The sequence below is a fragment of the Perca fluviatilis genome, chromosome 21 (assembly GCF_010015445.1).
Source record: "Perca fluviatilis chromosome 21, GENO_Pfluv_1.0, whole genome shotgun sequence".
NCBI lineage: Eukaryota > Metazoa > Chordata > Actinopteri > Perciformes > Percidae > Perca > Perca fluviatilis.
In genome coordinates this window covers 463,584-484,345 of record NC_053132.1, presented here as the reverse complement: position 1 = coordinate 484,345, position 20,762 = coordinate 463,584, and the positions used below count along the sequence as shown (strand labels likewise).

The 20,762-nt window shown below is 43.2% G+C and overlaps 1 protein-coding gene across 4 annotated transcripts in view; it reads left to right on the top strand.

The window, feature by feature from the left end:
* stxbp4 (syntaxin binding protein 4) overlaps positions 1-20,762 on the top strand; it is a 78,758-nt gene that overhangs the window by 1,265 nt on the left and 56,731 nt on the right. For 3 of the 4 annotated variants that reach the window (XM_039788811.1, XM_039788810.1, XM_039788813.1), the window contains exons 2-5: positions 8,095-8,168; positions 12,202-12,297; positions 12,387-12,456; positions 15,231-15,305. In XM_039788811.1, the coding sequence (XP_039644745.1) occupies positions 8,095-8,168; positions 12,202-12,297; positions 12,387-12,456; positions 15,231-15,305 (315 nt within the window). Of the gene's footprint in view, positions 1-7,593; positions 7,778-8,094; positions 8,169-12,201; positions 12,298-12,386; positions 12,457-15,230; positions 15,306-20,762 lie in introns of those variants that run through there. The other variant, XM_039788812.1, reaches the window with a different exon arrangement.

The following is a 20,762-nucleotide window of genomic DNA, read 5'->3' as shown; positions in this document are numbered from 1 at the left end:
AACACGTGGTTAACGTTGTGAAATGGTCCCAGTTTGGTTAGGGCTTAGACACCACAACTACTGAGTTAAGTTGATAAAAAGATGGAAGTTTGGGTTCAAATCAGACGTGACTTCACTTCCTGAAGGTTACCACGTGATGCAGAACGTGACGTAGCTCCGTCCCCCCCCAACCTGCCTCCTTACTATTATTACTATGCTATTATGTTTTTAAAATTGTTATTATTGATAGGTGCTGAGAGAGTGCTAAGGCACATTGTATTTCATTGCTGTGGTACTTCGTACTAATATGCATATGACAATAAACTTGAAACTTGAACTTGAACTTACCAGGACATTTGGCGCTCTTATACTTCATCACCTTACTTCCTGCTTTGCTCCGTCAGAAGTACTACGGCCACTAGAGGGCGCCGCCACTAGACACCTAGAATAAAGGGCAGAATTGCTGCTTGAAGAAACGACTTATGTGGGTGTTTTTTCAACACGGTCTCACGGCAGTACGTGAGATGGTCACGTTATTTTTAATCTATTGATACGTGTTCACGGGGACGTTTTTGTCGTTTTTTTCGCGGAGGGCAGCACAAAAATGGTCTATAGGGAGATTTAAGATGTAAGACGAGACAAAATACATGTTCAATTTGTACCTGGTCAATACACCACGCTGTCTTTTTGTCAGTATGGACAGTTTTCAACTTTAACTTTAACTTTTCTTCAAGTCTTTTACTAGTGTCTATGTATAATTAAATAATGATTATTCTATTTTTGATATATTGTGTAGCCTGTTGTACTTGAATAGATATATATAATTTGCACTGACACTCTCTTGCACTATGATACCATTGCACCTTTCTGCATGTTTTCCACACCGCTCCTTTAAACATGCTACAATCTAACTTTACTGAAAGGGCACACTATTGATATCTTTGTATTTTTGTAGTATGTACAGTATGTGTGCTTGGATGTCGTGTGTCTGTGTGCCTATGTGTATGTATGATGTGTATAAGCTTTTGGACACCTTAATTTCCTCCTGGATAAATATCTCTATCTATCTATCTATCTATCTATCTATCTATCTATCTATCTATCTATCTATCTATCTATCTATCTATCTATCTATCTGTGGCATTAGCTGACGGACGATTGATCTTCTCTCATGTGATCACTTAGTGATGCTTTTTGAAGTTATGCTGCTGAAGCGTCTGTTTGCCTTACAGCATCGTGATAGTCTGTCAGCATATGGATCCTTCTGCATCACTCATCTCTGTGAAAACAGCCGCTGCGCTTTACCACAGGGAGTCTCATGTCTTTATTTTCCTCTCCGGTTATTCATTTGACACTTGAACATACAGGGGAGGGAAAGCACCTTAAATATGTAAACACCAAATAATTGTCTTCAGAGGCGGAACTTTTTCATGAAATGCTTTTTAACACAAACAGGTAAAACCGCATTTTCAAGTTGGGTTTGTTTGTCCTTCAAAAACCCTTTTAAAATGTACGTATGCACAACAATTTGTAGGATATCTAAAGAAATTACGAAGAATGCCGACCAAGGGCACTTCCTTCATGAGTTCTTAACTATAATAGATTCAAACGAGAACCTATGCCAAACAATTTGTATTACATATCTTACGAATGAGGTTGCGTATTGTTTGGGTTTTTTCCAATACCGGTGCTAAAACGATACTTTTAAAATTGTGTCGGTGCCTAAATGGTGCCTGAACCTTGAATACTTAAAAAAAAATAGGGTATTTTACAATAACTTTGAATGCACCACGACGCACAAAAACACTGTGTTGTTTTTCCGACAACGGCAGTTGCACACTGCTTAACGTCTCGCTGTTGGAATCCTCTACAGTGAAATACAGACAACCTTTACACCATTTAGCTGTTAGCATTTTAACCGTGTTTAATCCAGCTGCTAGCTAACGATAGGCTAACGTTAGCTGCTGTCAAGTGTAGTGTTAACTAAAGTCACGTGCAGCGATGCTCCTGTTGCCTTTAACGTCTGTTTCAGAGCATCAGAGAGCAGCGCAGAAGGCATTTAAGTGGCACCGAAATCTGCGTTGCAATTCGGTCCAGTAGATACCGGTTGTTTAGGCACCATTGCCCTATTAGCACAGTGTTTCGGTACCCAACCCTACATAGAAAACTGTTTTTGAAGAGGGAGCAGACATGTAGTCATGAACGATCCATTGCGTCCTGTTTTATGGTGATTTATTGTTTAAGTCTGTCTGTACATATTTTAAAGGCCCATCTAGGGGCGGGCATGGCAAATTGGCATTGGTTTATGTAACATACTTTTCCCTAATCGAATAAACATTCACATAACACAGGCAACTCACATCCAATCAGAGCAATTAGCTAACAGAGAACTAAAGGAAACAGCTTACAGTAGCTTAGGCTATACAGCAGTTTACCTCAGAAAGATTGCCAAACGCTGCTCTAAGTTAATAAGTTACCGTGAGTTGGTCTGCTGACTCCTAAGATGCGGCCGGCGACAGCCACTGCAGAAGGACCTCTAACTGTCCCGCCATCATCCTAAAATACAAGTCCTGAACCAGCCATGGTAGATGAGCTGGGGTGAATCTAATCTAACCTTTTAATCAACAAGTGTTGCAATAGTTTTTAAAACATTGGCAGGCAAGTATTTAGCATTTTCCAGGGTTAGGGTTAGGGGGTTAGGGTTATTTGTCACTTGCCTTGTGCGTTAAGGCCTTAGTTTTGATTAGTTTGTCAAACTACTGTCCCCACTTTTCATTCTTACATTATGTTTTCCTTTTTTAATGTAATGTAAACATCCCATGGCATGAAAATGTCACTTTATGAGGTTTTTTAACATTAATATGAGTTCCCCCAGCCTGCCTATGGTCCCCCAGTGGCTAGAAATGGTGATAGGTGTAAACCGAGCCCTGGGTATCCTGCTCTGCCTTTGAGAAAATGAAAGCTCAGATGGACCAATCAGGAATCTTCTCCTTATGAGGTCATAAGGGGAAAGATTACCTCCCCTTTCTCTGCTTTGCCTGCCCAGAGAATTTGCCCCCCCCATGAGAGAGAGAGAGACATCATGGCTTTCAAACAAGCAAAGTGGCAGTTGGTCAAGGCCACAAATTTATGAAAAAGGAAATGTGGGAACATAGGGCCTAATTTTGGAAAAAAATATTAGAAATGTGGGAACTATGGGAACATAGGGCCTAATTTTGAAAAGAATCTTAAAAATGTGGGAACATAGGCACGCTCCCCCTTGATGTGAAGTAATGGGCACTCTTCCATCTACCATCGACAATAATAAAAACATTGATTTATTGACTCTACAAACATATGTATTTGTGAAAGTGTCTTATTGTTGCAGCTCTAGCTTTCAGTATAATGAGGTCTGAAGCTTCAAATCTACTTAGTTTGCTTCATCAACTCAACCTATTAAATAAACCGTCAGGAAGAGCATTTGTACTAGCCTGGTGTCTGTACTGTGGCATTTCTGTGTGCTTCCTCTGGCAGCCGGCCTGTGTGGGATGTTAATCACTTGTGGCAGGTAATGCAGATTATCAGGTATTAAGTGATCAGTTTAATTGCTCCCTCGTGTCCCAGCAGCGAGCAGCTGCACGTTGTCATCTGTTCGCAGGGGCTCAGAGAGCCACCGTCGCTGCTACTGCTGTCAAGTTATTCATGTGAAAAAGCAGCCTGTTCTCACGAACCATACTTACAAAAAGCCATGAAAAAGTTCAGCACTGTAATTCGTCTGCATTTCAAGTTTTTTTTCTGTGTGCACCACATGTGTACATGTTTATTCCTATTATTCCTATACATTACCTAGTCTTACTTTGATCTTTCTGTTCTTGGGATACCTGTCCTTGATTATCATTATGATTATTATTATCAGTATTATTATTATTATGTGACATCATGAAAGAAGATGTGTTGAATCTTCTGTGAATTCTATTAAAGGTCCCATGGCATGAAAATGTCACTTCAGGTTTTTTAACATTAATATGCATTCCCCCAGCCTGCATATGGTCCCCGAGTGGCTAGAAATGGCGATAGGTGTAAACCGAGCCCTGGGTATCCTGCTCTGCCTTTGAGAAAATGAAAGCTCAGATGGACCAATCAGGAATCTTCTCCTTATGAGGTCATAAGGGGAAAGGTTATCTCCCCTTTCTTCCCCTCACTTCAGATACAGTATTAGGGGACCACTAAGGCCTATATAAAAGAGACTTCAGATCCAGTATAAGGGGACCACTAAGGGTATATAAAAGCATCCAAAGAGCACCATGTCATGGGACCTTTAAAGAATATAGCCTTTGCATGTGGCTGTTTGTAACACAAACTAGTTCCTGTAAGGGTACACCTGCCTTTACGGTGAACACTTTCAGACAGTCTCTAGAAAAGCGACACAAATAGTTGATGAGAGCTTTTGGACAAGTTAAAATCCTGCCTACCTTTGCACCTCTGTGAAGGCATGTGTATAACACTGTAACTTCATTGAGGCAAAAAGATTTGGAGGGAGAAAGAGGCCGTTAGACAATCCGACACAACTTTAAGGAATACCAACATGTACAAACTGCATTATAAACAATACTGTAAAAGCTTGGTATAATCACGTTTGGCGCCAAAACTCAGAAACCAGCCAGGTTAAGTTAAAGTTCAGTCTTACTCGTGACCTAAAACAAGCTGAGGTCAATACCTAAACCAATTAGGGATCAGACAAAGAGGCAGCAGTCCAAAAATGCAGGCAGGGGTCAGACAGACATACACGAAAGGCTGAAACGCTAAGCAGCTAAAAACATACACGAACTGGCAGAGAATGAATGGGAATGCCACAGTGAATATGCAGGTTGGCGAGGGAAGCAAGTGTCTACAGTATGAACCCAATCACAGTGTCTGTTCAAAATAACTTCTGGGTAAAAAAAACTCCTGAGTCCCATACGTATAGTTTAAAGGTGTAGTAGGTAAGTCTTATAAAACTAACTTTCTTCAAATCTGGTGAAACTGACCCTATGTTCCAGTAGAACTACATGAAGCAGGTCATTAAAAAATAAATCTGGTTCCTCTGGCACCACCTATAGCCTGTAGTGAGATTTGCAAAAATCCACAGCTACCTGTTCAGATCACTGCTCAGGCACATGCATTTTATAGCATCCTCCCCTCCCCCTTCCTCGTGCAAGAGCTGCAGATAGGTTTCTCCCTTGAGGGGGGAGGGGCTTAGGAGACAGTTTTGTGCTTTAGGGGAAAGGGGGGGAGGGTCTGAGATGTTGTCGATATTAAAATGTTTTGGCTAAGTCCTGGATCTTCACAATCCTACCTACGGCACCTTTAACGTTGCTGAGCAAACTGGGACGAGGAACAACTGGATGTACTCTCATCTCCTTTATTTAAAGTGCCCATATTATGAAAAAAATCATTTTTTCTGGGATTTGGGGTGTTATTTTGTGTCTCTGGTGCTTCCACATGCATGCAAACTTTGGAAAAACTTGTTCTGAGTGAGATACGGTTTCTGAATGTGTCCTGCCTTCAGTCTCCGCGTGGGCTGGTCAAAATCTGCACGGCTTTCTACGTCAGTAACTGAGACAAGGTGGATAACCGTAGCATGCTAGCGCTAGCATGTTGGCTCGTTCTCAATGGCAAAACACTGCTACAACAAATACACAAGTTCACCATAATCTACAAAAGAACTACTTACATGTCCCTGCTCTGCAGGTAGTGCACCCTCGTTTAGAAGAAGTCTCCCAGCTAATCCTGCCTTGTACTAACTGAAGTTGTAGAAACAAACAGCTAGCTGGATGTGAGCCTTACCTAGCTACATGTGCACCTCCCAACAAAGATGGGATAGAAGTGAGCGGTCTCACTCTGTAGCTAAAACAGAGACCTGAACACACAGGGTGAAAAGAGGAGCTGCAGCAATGTGCAGTACAACAAAAAATATGTTTTTTATTGAAAATTAAACCATGTAAACCTATTCTGATACAACCTTAAAATACAATTATGAACCTGAAATGAGCATGATATGGGCACTTTAAAATGCATTTGTGATGCTTTCATATTTCAACTCTTTGACTAACGTTACTTTGGAGAGCTAATTTACTTCACATTGACATCACAGTGAGTCTGGATTGACCTTTGTGCATCGACCTTTGCTTTCCAGCCATCTGTTCTTCCAGCTCATGGGACTTCTGTCTGAGCCCTTTTAGATGAGTTTTACCGTTCTCATCTGCCTGCCTGGTTTTGACTTTTTGTTTTAACGTGAACTTTTGCTTATCCTGTCTGTCTCTAGAGTCGGGGTTGTTCTGGGTTCTCTGCTGAGCCATAATGTGTTTATTCATTTCATTTAATTTCATTTATTATATAGGACAAATTTAAAAGCAACAATTAAGACACTATCTGTAAAGTGTCTCGAGATAACTCTTGTTATGATTTGATACTATAAATAAAATTTAATTGAATTGAATTAAGTTACAATATAAATGGGCCTGACTCAGTTTAAAAACAGGTTTCCAGCAGGTTCCTGTTCTGCAGCAACATAGAACATTGAACACAATTTCTGCACATGGGGACAAAAACATTTACACAGGACATTATCACGGACTAGACAGACACAAACAAATAAGAAGGGGGATTATTTCAGAGCCATTTGTGCTCAATCTAACGGTCAACTCCTTGACTTAGGCATCTCTGACTGATGCATCTTTGTCGTAGCTTCAGGCAAAGTCTTTATCCTGAATCTGAAAAGCAACTTGTATCTCCAGCCATCAGATAAATGTAGTAAAAAAGTAAAGTAAAAAATGCTATATTTTCCTTGGTGGATGAAAAGTGAAGTAATAAGTCTTGAAAATGGAAAACAAGATCCAGTCATATTGGATTAATGTCATGTTGGTATCTAAAGCGAGCTGTGAGGCATCCAGATTACATACACTGCACGTTATGTAAGGGATAATGTACAGAGAAGTGAATATATAAATATTCCAAGGTGAAGCAGCACTCACTCTAATCTCTGTGGAGTGGCTTAATGTGAAATATTATAAATAGCGTTATAAAACTAACTTTCTGTCATATTTGCTGAAACGGACCCTATGTTCCAGTAGAACATAAGCAGGTAATTAAAATGTTCAGATGCACCAATCAGGGCCGGGGGTGGGAGGGGGGGGGTGTCTAACTGCATGTCAATGACATGCACATGCATTCATTCTCCCTTGTGGGGGGAGGGGCTTAGGAGACCATTTGGGGATTTAGCGGAAAGGGGGGAGGGACTGAGAAGTTGTCGTTCAAATTTTTTGGCTAAGTCCTGAATCTTCTTGTTCAATATTGGCAAATAAAACTTCTAGACATTCTAGTCGGAAGGTAAGGTTTGTAAGTTGTTGAAAAAAACTTTATTCTTAATAGTTAACACATCCTAGTATTAGGAGCTGTGGACAGCTATTTATACAGCAACTTAGGGTTCAGTGCCTTGCTCAGGGACACTTTGACATGCAACCACAATCTTGTGGTTATGTGGCAATCACTCTACCTCTGAGCCACAAGCCACCCGCAAGACAAGAACACGCTTGTGCCGGCCCTGGGAAGTGAAGTCATTCAGTCTATGACAATAGATGCTGTCTCTACACAAACACTTTGACACAGACACACATACGTAAGCATCTAAAACAAGCTCTGCTCTGACGGTTAGCTGAGCCTCGGGACCGGACCGACACACAGCAGCATCATGTCAACCGAGGAACCTTTTTAAGCTTTAACCTGAACTTTTTTTACCCACAAATCGCACTGCACACATCTTTGTGTCACCACAGCAGCTGTGAGGGATATAATAACAGCTTTGTAATGTTCCTTTGATTATTTTGTAACCACTATTTGTGTCTTTTGGTGCTTTTGTAACATCCACAGCTGCCGTGGCGTTTAAGAGGCGACAGATTTTTATTGGTTTGGATGTGGCTGGGTGAAGAAGGGAGGGAGGGAGAGAAGGAGGGAGGGAGGGTCGGAGGGAGGGAGAGAAAATGACAAAATCCTGTGATGATTTGATTATTTTGTGCAGCAGAGCATGCACAAGAGGAGAGGGAGAGGCTTTGGATGTTGATATGTTTTTGAATCTGTTGTGTTTTTGCTCGTTGCCAGGACTATCATGGGCCCGCACGGCATCAACCGAGCCGTACAGAGGCTGGAGTTCTGCGACTGCAGGAAGGGACTTGGTGAGCATCTTTCCTCTGAACCTCTCTGACCTCTGAACCATTTTTAACTTACTCTCACATGTCTCTAAACTTCATTTCAGCGTGTTGAAATGTGACGTGGCAAACAGCATGTCAATTATATATAGGCTTGGGTATCATTTGGGTTTTTTCCGATACTGGTGCTAAAACAATACTTTTAAAACGGTGCCGGTGCATAAAAGGTGCCGGAACAGATACTTTAAAAAATAGGGTAACAGGGAATAGGGTATTTTACAATAACTTTGTATGCACCACAAGGCTTACTAGTTTCAAGTGAATGCACCACGTCTGTGAACGGCACAATGGCAGTTGCACACTGCTTAACGTCGCGCTGTTGGAATCCTCTACAGTGAAATACAGACACCTTTTACACTGTTAATCCAGCTGCTAGCTAACGGTAGGCTAACGGTTCAGACACACGAGGCCGATAATCGGCTGTCTGACAGTCTAGTGAGGTCGGTGACTCGAGTCTGTTCGGTGTGTCCCGTGCCATCGGCCTTCATTTGGGCCATAAGGGGCACTGACCCAAATGACCCATCAAACCAGGAAAACTGGGAGCGGGATGAGCGTGACTTGAGTCTCTCAAAATCTGACGAAACTCTTTTATACTGACCTTTGTTGATCTGAAATGAAGACAGATTCAGCAACTGCACACACACACACACACACACACACACACACAGACACACACACACACACACACACAGACACACACACACACAGACGGCCTATTTCTCTCTTCAAATGTTTTCAGAAACATGTTTCGGTGAACTATTTTAGTCCAATATGAGATCGTATTCTGAACGAGACGCCATGACAGTCTGGCTTTGAATTTCCAGAGAAACCAGACCAACGTGACGCGTTCGTCCAATCAGGTGCCAGTTTTCATTTTTGGGCAACAATACAGATTAGCACCGCCTAGTGTTATGGAGACGTATTACGTCTCGTCTCTTCGGTGTGTTCTGAGGAACTTTTTGGACCAACTCGGGGAGACTGATCAGCCTGACTGGCTTTTCTGCCGATGGTCGGCCGTCTGGTCTGTGTGTCTCGACCTTAAGGTTACCTGCTGTCAAGTGAAATTTTAACTAGCGCCAAGTGCTGCGATCCTCCTATTGCCTCTAACATTTGTTTCGGAGCATCAGAGGGCAGCGCTGGCTTTTCAGTAGCACCGAAATGAGGCACCTAAATCCGCATTGCAATTCGGTTCGGTAGATACCGGTCGTTTAGGCACCGGTGCCGTATTAGCACCAGGTGTCGGTACCCAACCCTAATTATATATGCGTCCAGACAGAGTCGTCAAAAGTAAAAACAGATCCTTTGTTTTAAAAAGAGTTGTGGAGAACAGCTGGGCAATAACACACACATCTTCTGGTCTTGTCTGAATATAGAAAACTATACGTCATTAACGTTGTGAAACGGTCCCAGTTTGGTTAGGGTTCAGACACCAAAACTACTGAGTTAAGTTGATAAAAAGATGGAGGTTTGGGTTCAAATCAGACGTGACTTCACTTCCTGAAGGTGACCACGTGACGCAGAATGTGACGTATCTCCGTTTGTTCCCTAAAGTAAAAAAAAAAAACTGTCCTTTTCTTTTCAAACGGGACATGAACCCCCGGTGTCCTGGGTGAAAGTCCTGTCTTTGTTTGACCCATCCACCACAAACCTGCCCCCTTACCAGGACATATGGCGCTCATAAGGCTCTTAAGGTTTTATGCTTCTGTGTCAACTCCACGCCGTAGCTATGACGTCGCTCCTATGGCGTCGGGACCCTTTCGAAGTTCTGCATCGGGGTTGCTTTGCATCGCGGTGCATTTCATTCCATAACGCCAGTGGCTGATAAGTCGTGAGGTTATTTGCGAGGTGTCTGCCAGCCAGTTTATGTTATGTTAGCAAGCAAACTTGTTAGCACAACTGCCCACAAAGTACTGCTTGCTGGCGAAGTGCTAATTTCAAAACATTACTGACATATAGAAACTTTACAAACAGATAACCCCGTCATTGGAACCAAAATATGTCTGAGTTTATTTGCAAAGCTGTCAGTGAACTAGCATGTTGCTACTCCCCACAGTAGGCTGCTGGAAACACCCACTATCAACACACAGGACCAGTTGACCACTCACAGTTTCACAGGACCAGTTGACCAATCACAGTCACACAGGACCAGTTGACCAATCACAGTCACACAGGACCAGTTGACCAATCACAGTCACACAGGACCAGTTGACCAATCCAGGTCACACAGGACCAGCTGACCAATCACAGTTAAACAGGACCAGTTGACCAATCACACTCACACAGGACGAGTTGACCAATCACAGTCACACAGGACCAGTTGACCACTCACAATCACACAGGTCCAGTTGACCAATCACAGTTACACAGGACCAGTTGACCAATCACAGTCACACAGGACCAGTTGACCAATCACAGTCACACAGGACCAGTTGACCACTCACAGTCACACAGAACCAGCTGACCAATCACAGTCACACAGGACAAGTTGACCAATCACAGTCACACAGGACCAGTTGACCAATCACAGTCACACAGGACCAGTTGACCAATCCAGGTCACACAGGACCAGTTGACCACTCACAGTTACACAGGACCAGCTGACCAATCACAGTTAAACAGGACCAGTTGACCAATCACACTCACACAGGACGAGTTGACCAATCACAGACACACAGGACCAGTTGACCAATCACAGACACACAGGACCAGTTGACCACTCACAGACACACAGGACCAGTTGACCAATCACAGTCACACAGGACCAGTTGACCAATCACAGTCACACAGGACCAGTTGACCAATCACAGACACACAGGACCAGTTGACCAATCACAGACACACAGGACCAGTTGACCAATCACAGACACACAGGACCAGTTGACCAATCACAGTCACACAGGACCAGTTGACCAATCACGGACACACAGGACCAGTTGACCAATCACAGTCACACAGGACCAGTTGACCAATCACAGTCACACAGGACCAGTTGACCAATCACAGACACACAGGACCAGTTGACCAATCACAGTCACACAGGACCAGTTGACCAATCACAGTCACACAGGACCAGTTGACCAATCACAGACACACAGGACCAGTTGACCAATCACAGACACACAGGACCAGCTGACCAATCGCATGGCTCTCAAACTTTTTTCAATAATGTACCCCTTTTGAATTATTTCTTTAAGCCAAGTACCCCCTGATCAGTGCTAATCATTTTTGGTAGAAAAAAAAGTCTCTATAAAGAGGAACAGTACAGCGCTGTCAGCGACAGATTTACTAAACAACAGTCTTGGACCTGAAAAAACACATTTAAATGCTGATGAGAAACAGAGACAAAAACTGTAAAAAAGACAAAAACTGTAAAAAAACTTTGGAAAAAGATGGTAGAAAGAAGGAAGGAAGGAAGGAAGGAAGGAAGGAAGGAAGGAAGGAAGAAAGGAAGGAAGGAAGGAAGGAAGGAAGGAAGGCAAGAATAGGTCAAAATAGTATCAAAAACTTCAAAAAGTGACATGAGAAGAAAAAAGCAAGAAACTTGTAAAAAGTAGGACAGTAGAAAGAAGGCAAGAATAGTGCAGTAGTGCACTCTGCAGTCCTCCAGAGTACCCCTAGGGGGACACGTACCCCCTGCAGTCCTCCAGAGTACCCCTAGGGGGACACGTACCCCCTGCAGTCCTCCAGAGTACCTCTAGGGGGACACATACCCCAATTTGAGAAACCCTGGTCTAGACCTACTCTATCTGTAAAGTGTCTTGAGATAACATAGGATTTGATACTATAAATAAAATTGAATTGATTTGAATTGAAATTAATTCTGCTGCATCAAACGACTTATGTGGGTGTTTTTTGGGCGGAGGACAGTCTCTTGTATCCCCATTTTCTGTTTCATTTTCATGATTTGTGCTGTACTGGATTGATGCTGAGAAATAAAATTAAAATTAGTGCAAAAAAACCCCACAAGTTTCCGAACTAACCTAAACTCGTCTGTGCACAGGGTTGAAGATAATGGGCGGTTACCGAGACCAGACAGGAGAAGAGTTTGGCATCTACATCAAGCGGGTGATAGGCGGTGGCTTGGCAGCTCAGGACGGTAGGTAGTTTGTTTGTTACCGGGGAAAGTTGTTACTGTTATTATTATCCTCCTCCCTCACCAGGTCTGTCTGTTACTCTCTGTTCCAGGGCGGCTTAAGCCAGGTGACCTGATTTTGGATGTCAATAACATCAGTCTGATAGGGGTGACCAATGAGAGGTGAGTTTGACGTGGGCTGTGTCTGCAGTTTATCATTGAGTGTGTGTTTGCAGAAGTATTTTAAGCCAAGAGGTGTTTTTAATTTTAGCCAGCGTGGCTCCCGAGGATGACAATGTCTGTCAGTTATTCACTTTGGTCCAGATGCAAATATCCCAACAACTATTGGATGTATTGCAATGACATTTCGTGCAGACATTTATGGTTCCCAGCAGATATATCTCTGGGCCTTTTCCTACAACCTACAGGAAATACAATACAACAGATACACATAAGCCATGCTCGAGACCAACTTTTCAAGTTTATGGAACCGTGCCCAGATAGGGAACACAGTGTTGGATCGACAAAAGTTCGGTGACGGATGTTCCATCGCCTCCAAAACTCTGTTCGTTTTGAATTTGCTCAGCGAGTCACTCTGGCATTCAGTAATGATGACAGATGACGACAGCGCTGCAACATCAAAGTCATTAGTAAACATTGCAAGATGGCTACGGATGAACACCAGTTGTTTGGAACGGCTTTGGCCGCTACAGTGAACGAGTTAGACTTGGCTTTTCATGTAAAAGATGAACAGAAGAGGGCGCTCCAATTGCTCCTTTGCAAGAAGGACATTTTTGCTGTTTTGGCGACCGGATACGGCAAGAGTTTAATCTACCAGTTAGCTCCTCTGGTAGCTAAGAGTTTAATCTACCAGTTAGCTCCTCTGGTAGCTAAGAGTCTAATCTACCAGTTAGCTCCTCTGGTAGCTAAGAGTCTAATCTACCAGTTAGCTCCTCTGGTAGCTAAGAGTTTAATCTACCAGTTAGCTCCTCTGGTAGCTAAGAGTCTAATCTACCAGTTAGCTCCTCTGGTAGCTAAGAGTCTAATCTACCAGTTAGCTCCTCTGGTAGCTAAGAGTTTAATCTACCAGTTAGCTCTGCTGGTAGCTAAGCGTATGGGGCTCTAGATATGTCACCCCGTGTATTGTTGTGATTGGTCGTAGTGTTATCCAATTGCGTGAAGTGGGATTTTCAAATGCATGCTTGGTGTAGCCCCTCGAGTTGGGCCATTTTCATTACTCAGTGCCAGACCCCTAATCTTTCGGATTTGGGTCTGGATTTCCAGGCTAGGGATTGCTGTGGGTGATGTAACTTTACACAGGGCGCCCAGGTCCCTGATGTAAAAGCTTTCTTTGTTTGCGATTCCCTGACGTCCCTCTAGCACCACCAAAAGTTTCAATTTGTACTTAGGTTTATGACCAAATACCTCCATCAGCCTCAGCTGTACTTTGTGTTCACTACTAATTAGCAAATGTTAAATGCGTGTTGAAAATTTCTTTATTAGGAGTAACCCCTTGAGATGCACCATCTCGTTTTCGAGGGGGTCCTCGAAATGCTTAATGAAGATGGTGAATATGGTTAACATTGCAGCTGTTAAAGGTCCCATGGCATGAAAATTTCACTTTATGAGGTTTTTTAACATGCAACAACAAAGTGGTAGTTGGTCAAGGCCACACCCCCACCCTCCACCTTGCTCCCCTCTCTCCTCCTCAACAGCATTTAAAGCTACAGACACAGAAAAGGCACATCCTAAGGAAAGCTCATTGTGGGACTGGCTCTAGTGGCTGTAATTCTGCACCAAGGCTGAATTTTGTGAAAGAGACTTCAGATACAGTATTAGGGGACCACTAAGGCCTATATAAAAGAGACTTCAGATACAGTATTAGGGGACCACTAAGGTCTATATAAAAGAGACTTCAGATACAGTATTAGGGGACCACTAAGGCCTATATAAAAGAGACTTCAGATACAGTATTAGGGGACCACTAAGGTCTATATAAAAGAGACTTCAGATACAGTATTAGGAGACCACTGAGGTCTATATAAAAGAGACTTCAGATACAGTATTAGGGGACCAATAAGGCCTATATAAAAGAGACTTCAGATACAGTATTAGGGGACCACTAAGGTCTATATAAAAGAGACTTCAGATACAGTATTAGGGGACCACTAAGGTCTATATAAAAGAGACTTCAGATACAGTATTAGGGGACCACTAAGGCCTATATAAAAGAGACTTCAGATACAGTATTAGGGGACCACTAAGGTCTATATAAAAGAGACTTCAGATACAGTATTAGGGGACCACTAAGGTCTATATAAAAGAGACTTCAGATACAGTATTAGGGGACCACTAAGGTCTATATAAAAGAGACTTCAGATACAGTATTAGGAGACCACTGAGGTCTATATAAAAGAGACTTCAGATACAGTATTAGGGGACCAATAAGGCCTATATAAAAGAGACTTCAGATACAGTATTAGGGGACCACTAAGGTCTATATAAAGAGACTTCAGATACAGTATTAGGGGACCACTAAGGTCTATATAAAGAGACTTCAGATACAGTATTAGGGGACCACTAAGGTCTATATAAAAGAGACTTCAGATACAGTATTAGGGGACCACTAAGGTCTATATAAAAGAGACTTCAGATACAGTATTAGGGGACCACTAAGGCCTATATAAAGAGACTTCAGATACAGTATTAGGGGACCACTAAGGTCTATATAAAAGAGACTTCAGATACAGTATTAGGGGACCAATAAGGCCTATATAAAAGCATCCAAAAAGCAGCATGTCATAGGACCTTTAAACATCCGCATTTTGGCATTGTTCATTGATTAGTTTTTCTGTTCTGTGTCTACAATCATTTACCCTTACTTAATCTGTAAGTATGAACTATACACTCACCTGTACACCAGCTGTTGACCTCATATATGTCCTGTTTCCTGATAGGGCGGTGGAGATAATGAGGACAGCCTCGCTCTCCAATCACATGTCCTTGCTGATTGCCAGAGACGATGAATCCAGGTGAGACTCAGCGTGATGTTTCCTAACCCCCAGTTTGTTCTAGATCTTTTAATGTTCCTGCAAGTCAAACATGTGAAACACAAACATTTCATGGGGTTAAAAACTGACAATGGACAGTTACTATGCAACATGTCGTCCAAACCATACAACAATATCGGTCGTTAGTTCCTCTCCTCCAATACGACCCACAGAAGCGTTTCATAAGTTAGCGCCCCCTAGCGGTGGCAGGAAAAACGTCCTCATATTTAAACTAGGGATGCACGTAATCCAGGATTCGGCTTTGGATTCGGTCAAATATTGAGCTTTTTGACGGGTTGGGTTTCTGCCGAACCTTAGAATTTTTTTCCAGCGAACCGAACCCTACGCTTGCACTATGTGTGCTACGCTGCTCACCGTAATGACGGCGCCGTTGATTACGTAGGTGGAGCGTTCAATGCAGCAGGCTGTGAGAAAGTGGACATGGAACTGGTGGCAGTACTTTCAGTTAAAAGAAGGCCATTCAAGTCCAGCTACATGTTCAATTAGCAATGCCGATTTGTCTCGTGGTGCCCGAGGACCCTAAACAAGACACAACATGGCCGCTGTTACATTTGGTATGAAACATCTGAAAGAATACGAGTTGTGCATGAAGGAATCTACAGACAGCAGCCAGAATGCAGCAACTTCAGGTACGGCAAAGGAAGGACAGTCACAGCTAAAAACTGGTGTTAACCAGACAGTGCCTCTTCCGGGCTGTCAGCCGTTCTCTTGGAGTCTCCCTACAGTTGGAGCGGAGCGAGCTGCTGCTCGTTAGCTAACGTTAGCTTTCTAATTTCACCCCAACATGCCTTCATCATACACTGGTTAGCGACAATTTGCCAAACAAATATGTAACTCATCTGGCGATAGCGATGTCCTTTCCTACGATGTGAATTCAACATTAAGTTGTTACATTTAACTATTTTAGAGGCTGTGGATGTTGTTTACTACATTAATGTGTTTACTGTGTTAATGGAATGAGGATGGGAGCAGGATTCGGTATTCGGTTTTGGATTCGGCAGAATCTTAACCAGTGGATTCGGTATTCAGCCGAACCTCAAAAATCTGAATTCGATGCATCCCTAATCTAAACCAGAGAAGGTAACTGTGCCGGTTTTAAACACGTGGTTAACGTTGTGAAACGGTCTCAGTTTGGTTAGGTTTAGGCACCAAAACTACTGAGTTAAGTTGTTAAAAAGATGGAAGTTTGGGTTCAAATCAAATGTGACTTCACTTCCTGAAGGTTACCACGTGACGCTGAATGTGACGTAGCTCCGTTTGTTCCCTAAAGTTAAAAAAAACCTCCCTGTTTCCTTTTATTTTAAAACGGGACATGAATCCCCGGTCTCCTGGGTGAAAATCCTTTTGTCCCAAAGTCCCAAATTAAGTTTGTTTGTCCCATCCACAAGCCCACGGTTTGACCTGTCCTTGGTGTGAACTCTGAGGTGAATGTGTGTGTGTGACAGGCAGCGTTCCTGCCGTAAACCGACCTGGCACTCTGCTGTCTCCTGTGCTTTTTCCACGTCAGCCTGAGACAAACACACAGTGACACAATCAGGCCACTCTACAGTTTCTGCTCAGGAAAAGATGTGAAGCAACACAGAGGTCAGCAGAAACAACAGCGAGCATGGTCAGTGTCCAGGTTTCACTTTTTTTGCAGGACGCCTAGCAGTAGGGATGTAACGCTGCATGGTGAATGGGTTAAAAATGGATATAAATTCCCTATTGCATGTTCTGCCAACCTGAACGTACTGGAACTTTCCTGCACATGGTCTGGGAGTGTGAACAGATAGCCTCGTGAGCCCGTCCGGATCTTGTGAGCTCCAGTTTTTTATCAGTCTGGCATTGTGAGATAGAGAACATTTGGAGCCGTTCGCCCAATGACCGTCCAATCAGCGTTGGTTTTGCGGCTGGTTTAGGTGTGACACAACGCGAAGCGACTGTTCAGTCTAAACAACGTGGCAGCTTCCACGGAGGAGATGAGCGTAGCTATCGCAGCAAGTTTTATCCGAATTAGAAAGTATTCCTTCATTGAAAGAAGAGCAAAAAAAAAAAAAACGGCGCTGGAGGCTTTTCTCGGAGGAAAAGATGTTGTTGCTCTTCTCCCAACTGGTTTCGGCAAGATTTTGATCTGATTGGTTGATTTGGCTCGTCTATCAATGTTACAATGTTACATGTTACATGTCATTTAGCTGACGCTTTTATCCAAAGCAACTTACAATTAAGTTCTTTCAACTGTGAAGGTTCAAACTCCAGACAACAAGTAGTAAGTGCAAGTACATTAGCTTTAAATAAGCAAAGCTACAAAGAGACATATGAAAGTGCAGATTCAAGAATTATTATTATTAGTTTTTTGTTTTTTTTATCCGAGGTGTAGTCGGAAGAGATGTGTTTTTAGCCTTCGGCGGAAGATGTGTAGGCTTTTAGCCATCCTAATGTCGATGGGGAGCTCGTTCCACCATTTGGGAGCCAGGACTTCGTTGAGTGATTAGTTCTCCCTCGCTGTGAGGGGACAGCAAGCAGTTTGGCTGATGCAGAGCGAAGTTGGGGTATATGGTTTGATCATGTCCTGGATGTAAGCTGGGGCTGATCCAATCGTGGCCCCGTATGTAAGTACTAGTGTCTTGAAGCGGATGCGGGCAGCAGCTGGTAACCAGTGCAAAAAAGCGGAGGAGAGGTGTAGTGGGAGAGAACTTGGGGAGGTTGAAGACAAGTCGAGCTGCTGCGTTCTGAATGAGCTGCAGGGGTCGGATGGCACATGCAGGCAGGCCAATCAGGAGGGAGTTGCAGTAGTCTAGACGTGAGATGACTAGAGCCTGAACCAGAACCTGAGCCGCCTTCTGCGTTAGAAGGGGACTTATCCTTCTGATGTTATGCAGCATGTATCTACATGATCGGGTGGTTGCAGCAATTTTAGCAGTGAAGGAGAGTTGGTTGTCAAGTGTCACACCCAGGTTTTTAGCAGTCTGGGTGGGGACTACCACAGAGTTGTCAATTGTTATAGTCAGGTCTTGGGTAGGAGAGCCCCTCCCTGGAAGGAAAAGGAGCTCAGTCTTGTCAAGGTTGAGTTTCAGATGGTGTGCGGACATCCACGAAGAGATGTCAGTCAGATAGGCCGAGATACGTGCTGCTACTTGAGTTTCAGACTCAGGAAAGGAGAGAATTAGTTGGGTGTCATCTGCGTAGCTGTGATAAGAAAAGCTGTGCGACTGAATGACAGACCCGAGAGAGTTGGTGTACAGAGAAAAGAGGAGGGGACCCAGGACTGATCCCTGTGGAACCCCAGTTTTGAGTGGGCAAGGTTCTGAGCTAGATCCTCTCCAAGTTACCCGGTAGGTTCGGTCTGACAGGTAATATGTGAGCAAAGAGAGCGCTGAGCCTGAGACACCCAGATTCTGGAGTGTCGAAATGAGGATCTGGTGGTTCACTGTGTCGAAGGCAGCAGAAAGGTCCAGAAAGATGATGATGGAGGAGAGAGAGGTTGTTCTAGCGATGTGAAGCTGCTCAGTGACAGCAAGGAGGGCAGTTTCTGTTGAGTGGCCAGCATTGAAGCCAGACTGGTGGGGATCAAGAAGGTTGTTCTGGTGGAGATAGGTAGAGAGTTGATTATGAATGGCACGCTCAAGAGTTTTAGATAGAAATGGAAGAAGGGAGACGGGTCTATAGTTATTTACATCATTATGGTGGTGATAGACAGATGGTTTATCCAATCAGCTAACCAGGATTTTCGCAAAAGTTCTCCAACGGAAAGTTCCAAGATGGATATGCCGAGCAAATGCGAAGCGATCCATCTGGTGGAGTCAGGTTAACGAACAGGTGCGTGAGTTTTGGAATAAAACAAAATCCATAATATCTAATGTGATAGGATGTCAGATTCTTTTGTTACTTAATGACGACTCTAAATGACACCTGCTTGGGAGAAAATATGGCTAGCCGGCTCAACCGCAACCAAGAAAATGATAGCTCAGCGTTGGCTCCCCTCCACTCGCTTTGTATTAAACAGTGGTGGGCGTATTTTCTGGACATAGTTATGCTTGAGCTCTCTACAGCAAGGATTAACAAAGCCAAGTCGACTGTAGACCTGTGGAAAGGTGCAGCAGCACCGGTATCAGTCCTAATGACCTCAGAATCACAAGAAGTAGATTAGTATTATACAGGAAAATTGAAAAGCAACAATTAAGTTACAATATAAACGGGCCTGACTCAGTTTAAAAATTGGTTTCCAGCAGGTTCCTGTTCTGCAGCAACATAGAACGTTGAACACAATTTCCACACATTTATACAGGACATCATCATGGATTAGACCAACCTTTTTTCCTTGGTGCCCCCAATACTCATGTCTAAGAAAGGCTGAGCCCCCCCCCCCCACCCCGAAACCAAAGTTGAGGTAACTCTCGAGATAGAGCCTTACTTTCTTTTTTGATACAGAGGAGTTATCAGCACTTTTACATTTCTCCGCCATGTTTCATTCATAAAATAGTGATGCCGTGGCGGCAGGAAAGACGAGGATGATAGCAGCTAGCAGCTAACAGCTAACAGCTAACAGCTAACAGCTAGCAGCTAACAGCTAACAGCTAGCAGCTAACAGCTAGCAGCTGACCTGATGACAGCAAGGGTCCCAGGTTAAGAGGTCCCGGAGGTTTGGCCTACTAAGTAGCCTGCCTACAATTTTAAGCGAGAACAAAAATATATAGTTTTCATACAGACTTTTGTATACATTATATATTGTGTGATCTTTGCCGCCCCCCTGAGGGGTGCCCGGACCCCAGGTTGGGAACCACTGGACTAGACAGATACAGACAAATAAAACATTAAATACGGACAAACCAGACTAGAACAATACATGAATAATCAATGTGTGCAAGTGTGACTATCAAGAAGAAACAGTTTGTATGACTTTTTAAAATATGTGATGGATGGTAGTGTCCTGATGTGATGGGGAATGTCATTCCAAATTTTGGTGTAAATTTAGAAAAAGGATTTCTGACCATAGTTGTTTTATTATGGGGGGGAACTGGAATGAGTGCCTGTGAGACTGACCTAGTGATGAGGCGTACTGGTCTCATATTGTGTGTCTATATAATAATAATAATATATATTATATATTATATTATATATAATAATATGTGTAACGATTACAGCAAGTTGAGATAAAAAAAAAGTCTTTGCGTCTGAAAAATTAAGCCAGAGATGGTTTAGGCGTCTGTAGAGAATACAAATGGATGGAAGGAGTTTGTTCGGAGTCGTTTAGGGAAAGACAATGTAGGAAATGAGCAGATGTGATTCAGAGAGGGACAGAAGGTGATTTAGGGTTCGTACTGCTAAAAAAGTTGCCAGCTCCCAGCGGGTGAGAGGAAAAGGTCGTCCCACCTCTTGGCAGAGAGAGAAGTCCTTTAAATTTTATCCTTATCATCATTATTATGAAACCAAAGCAGCAGT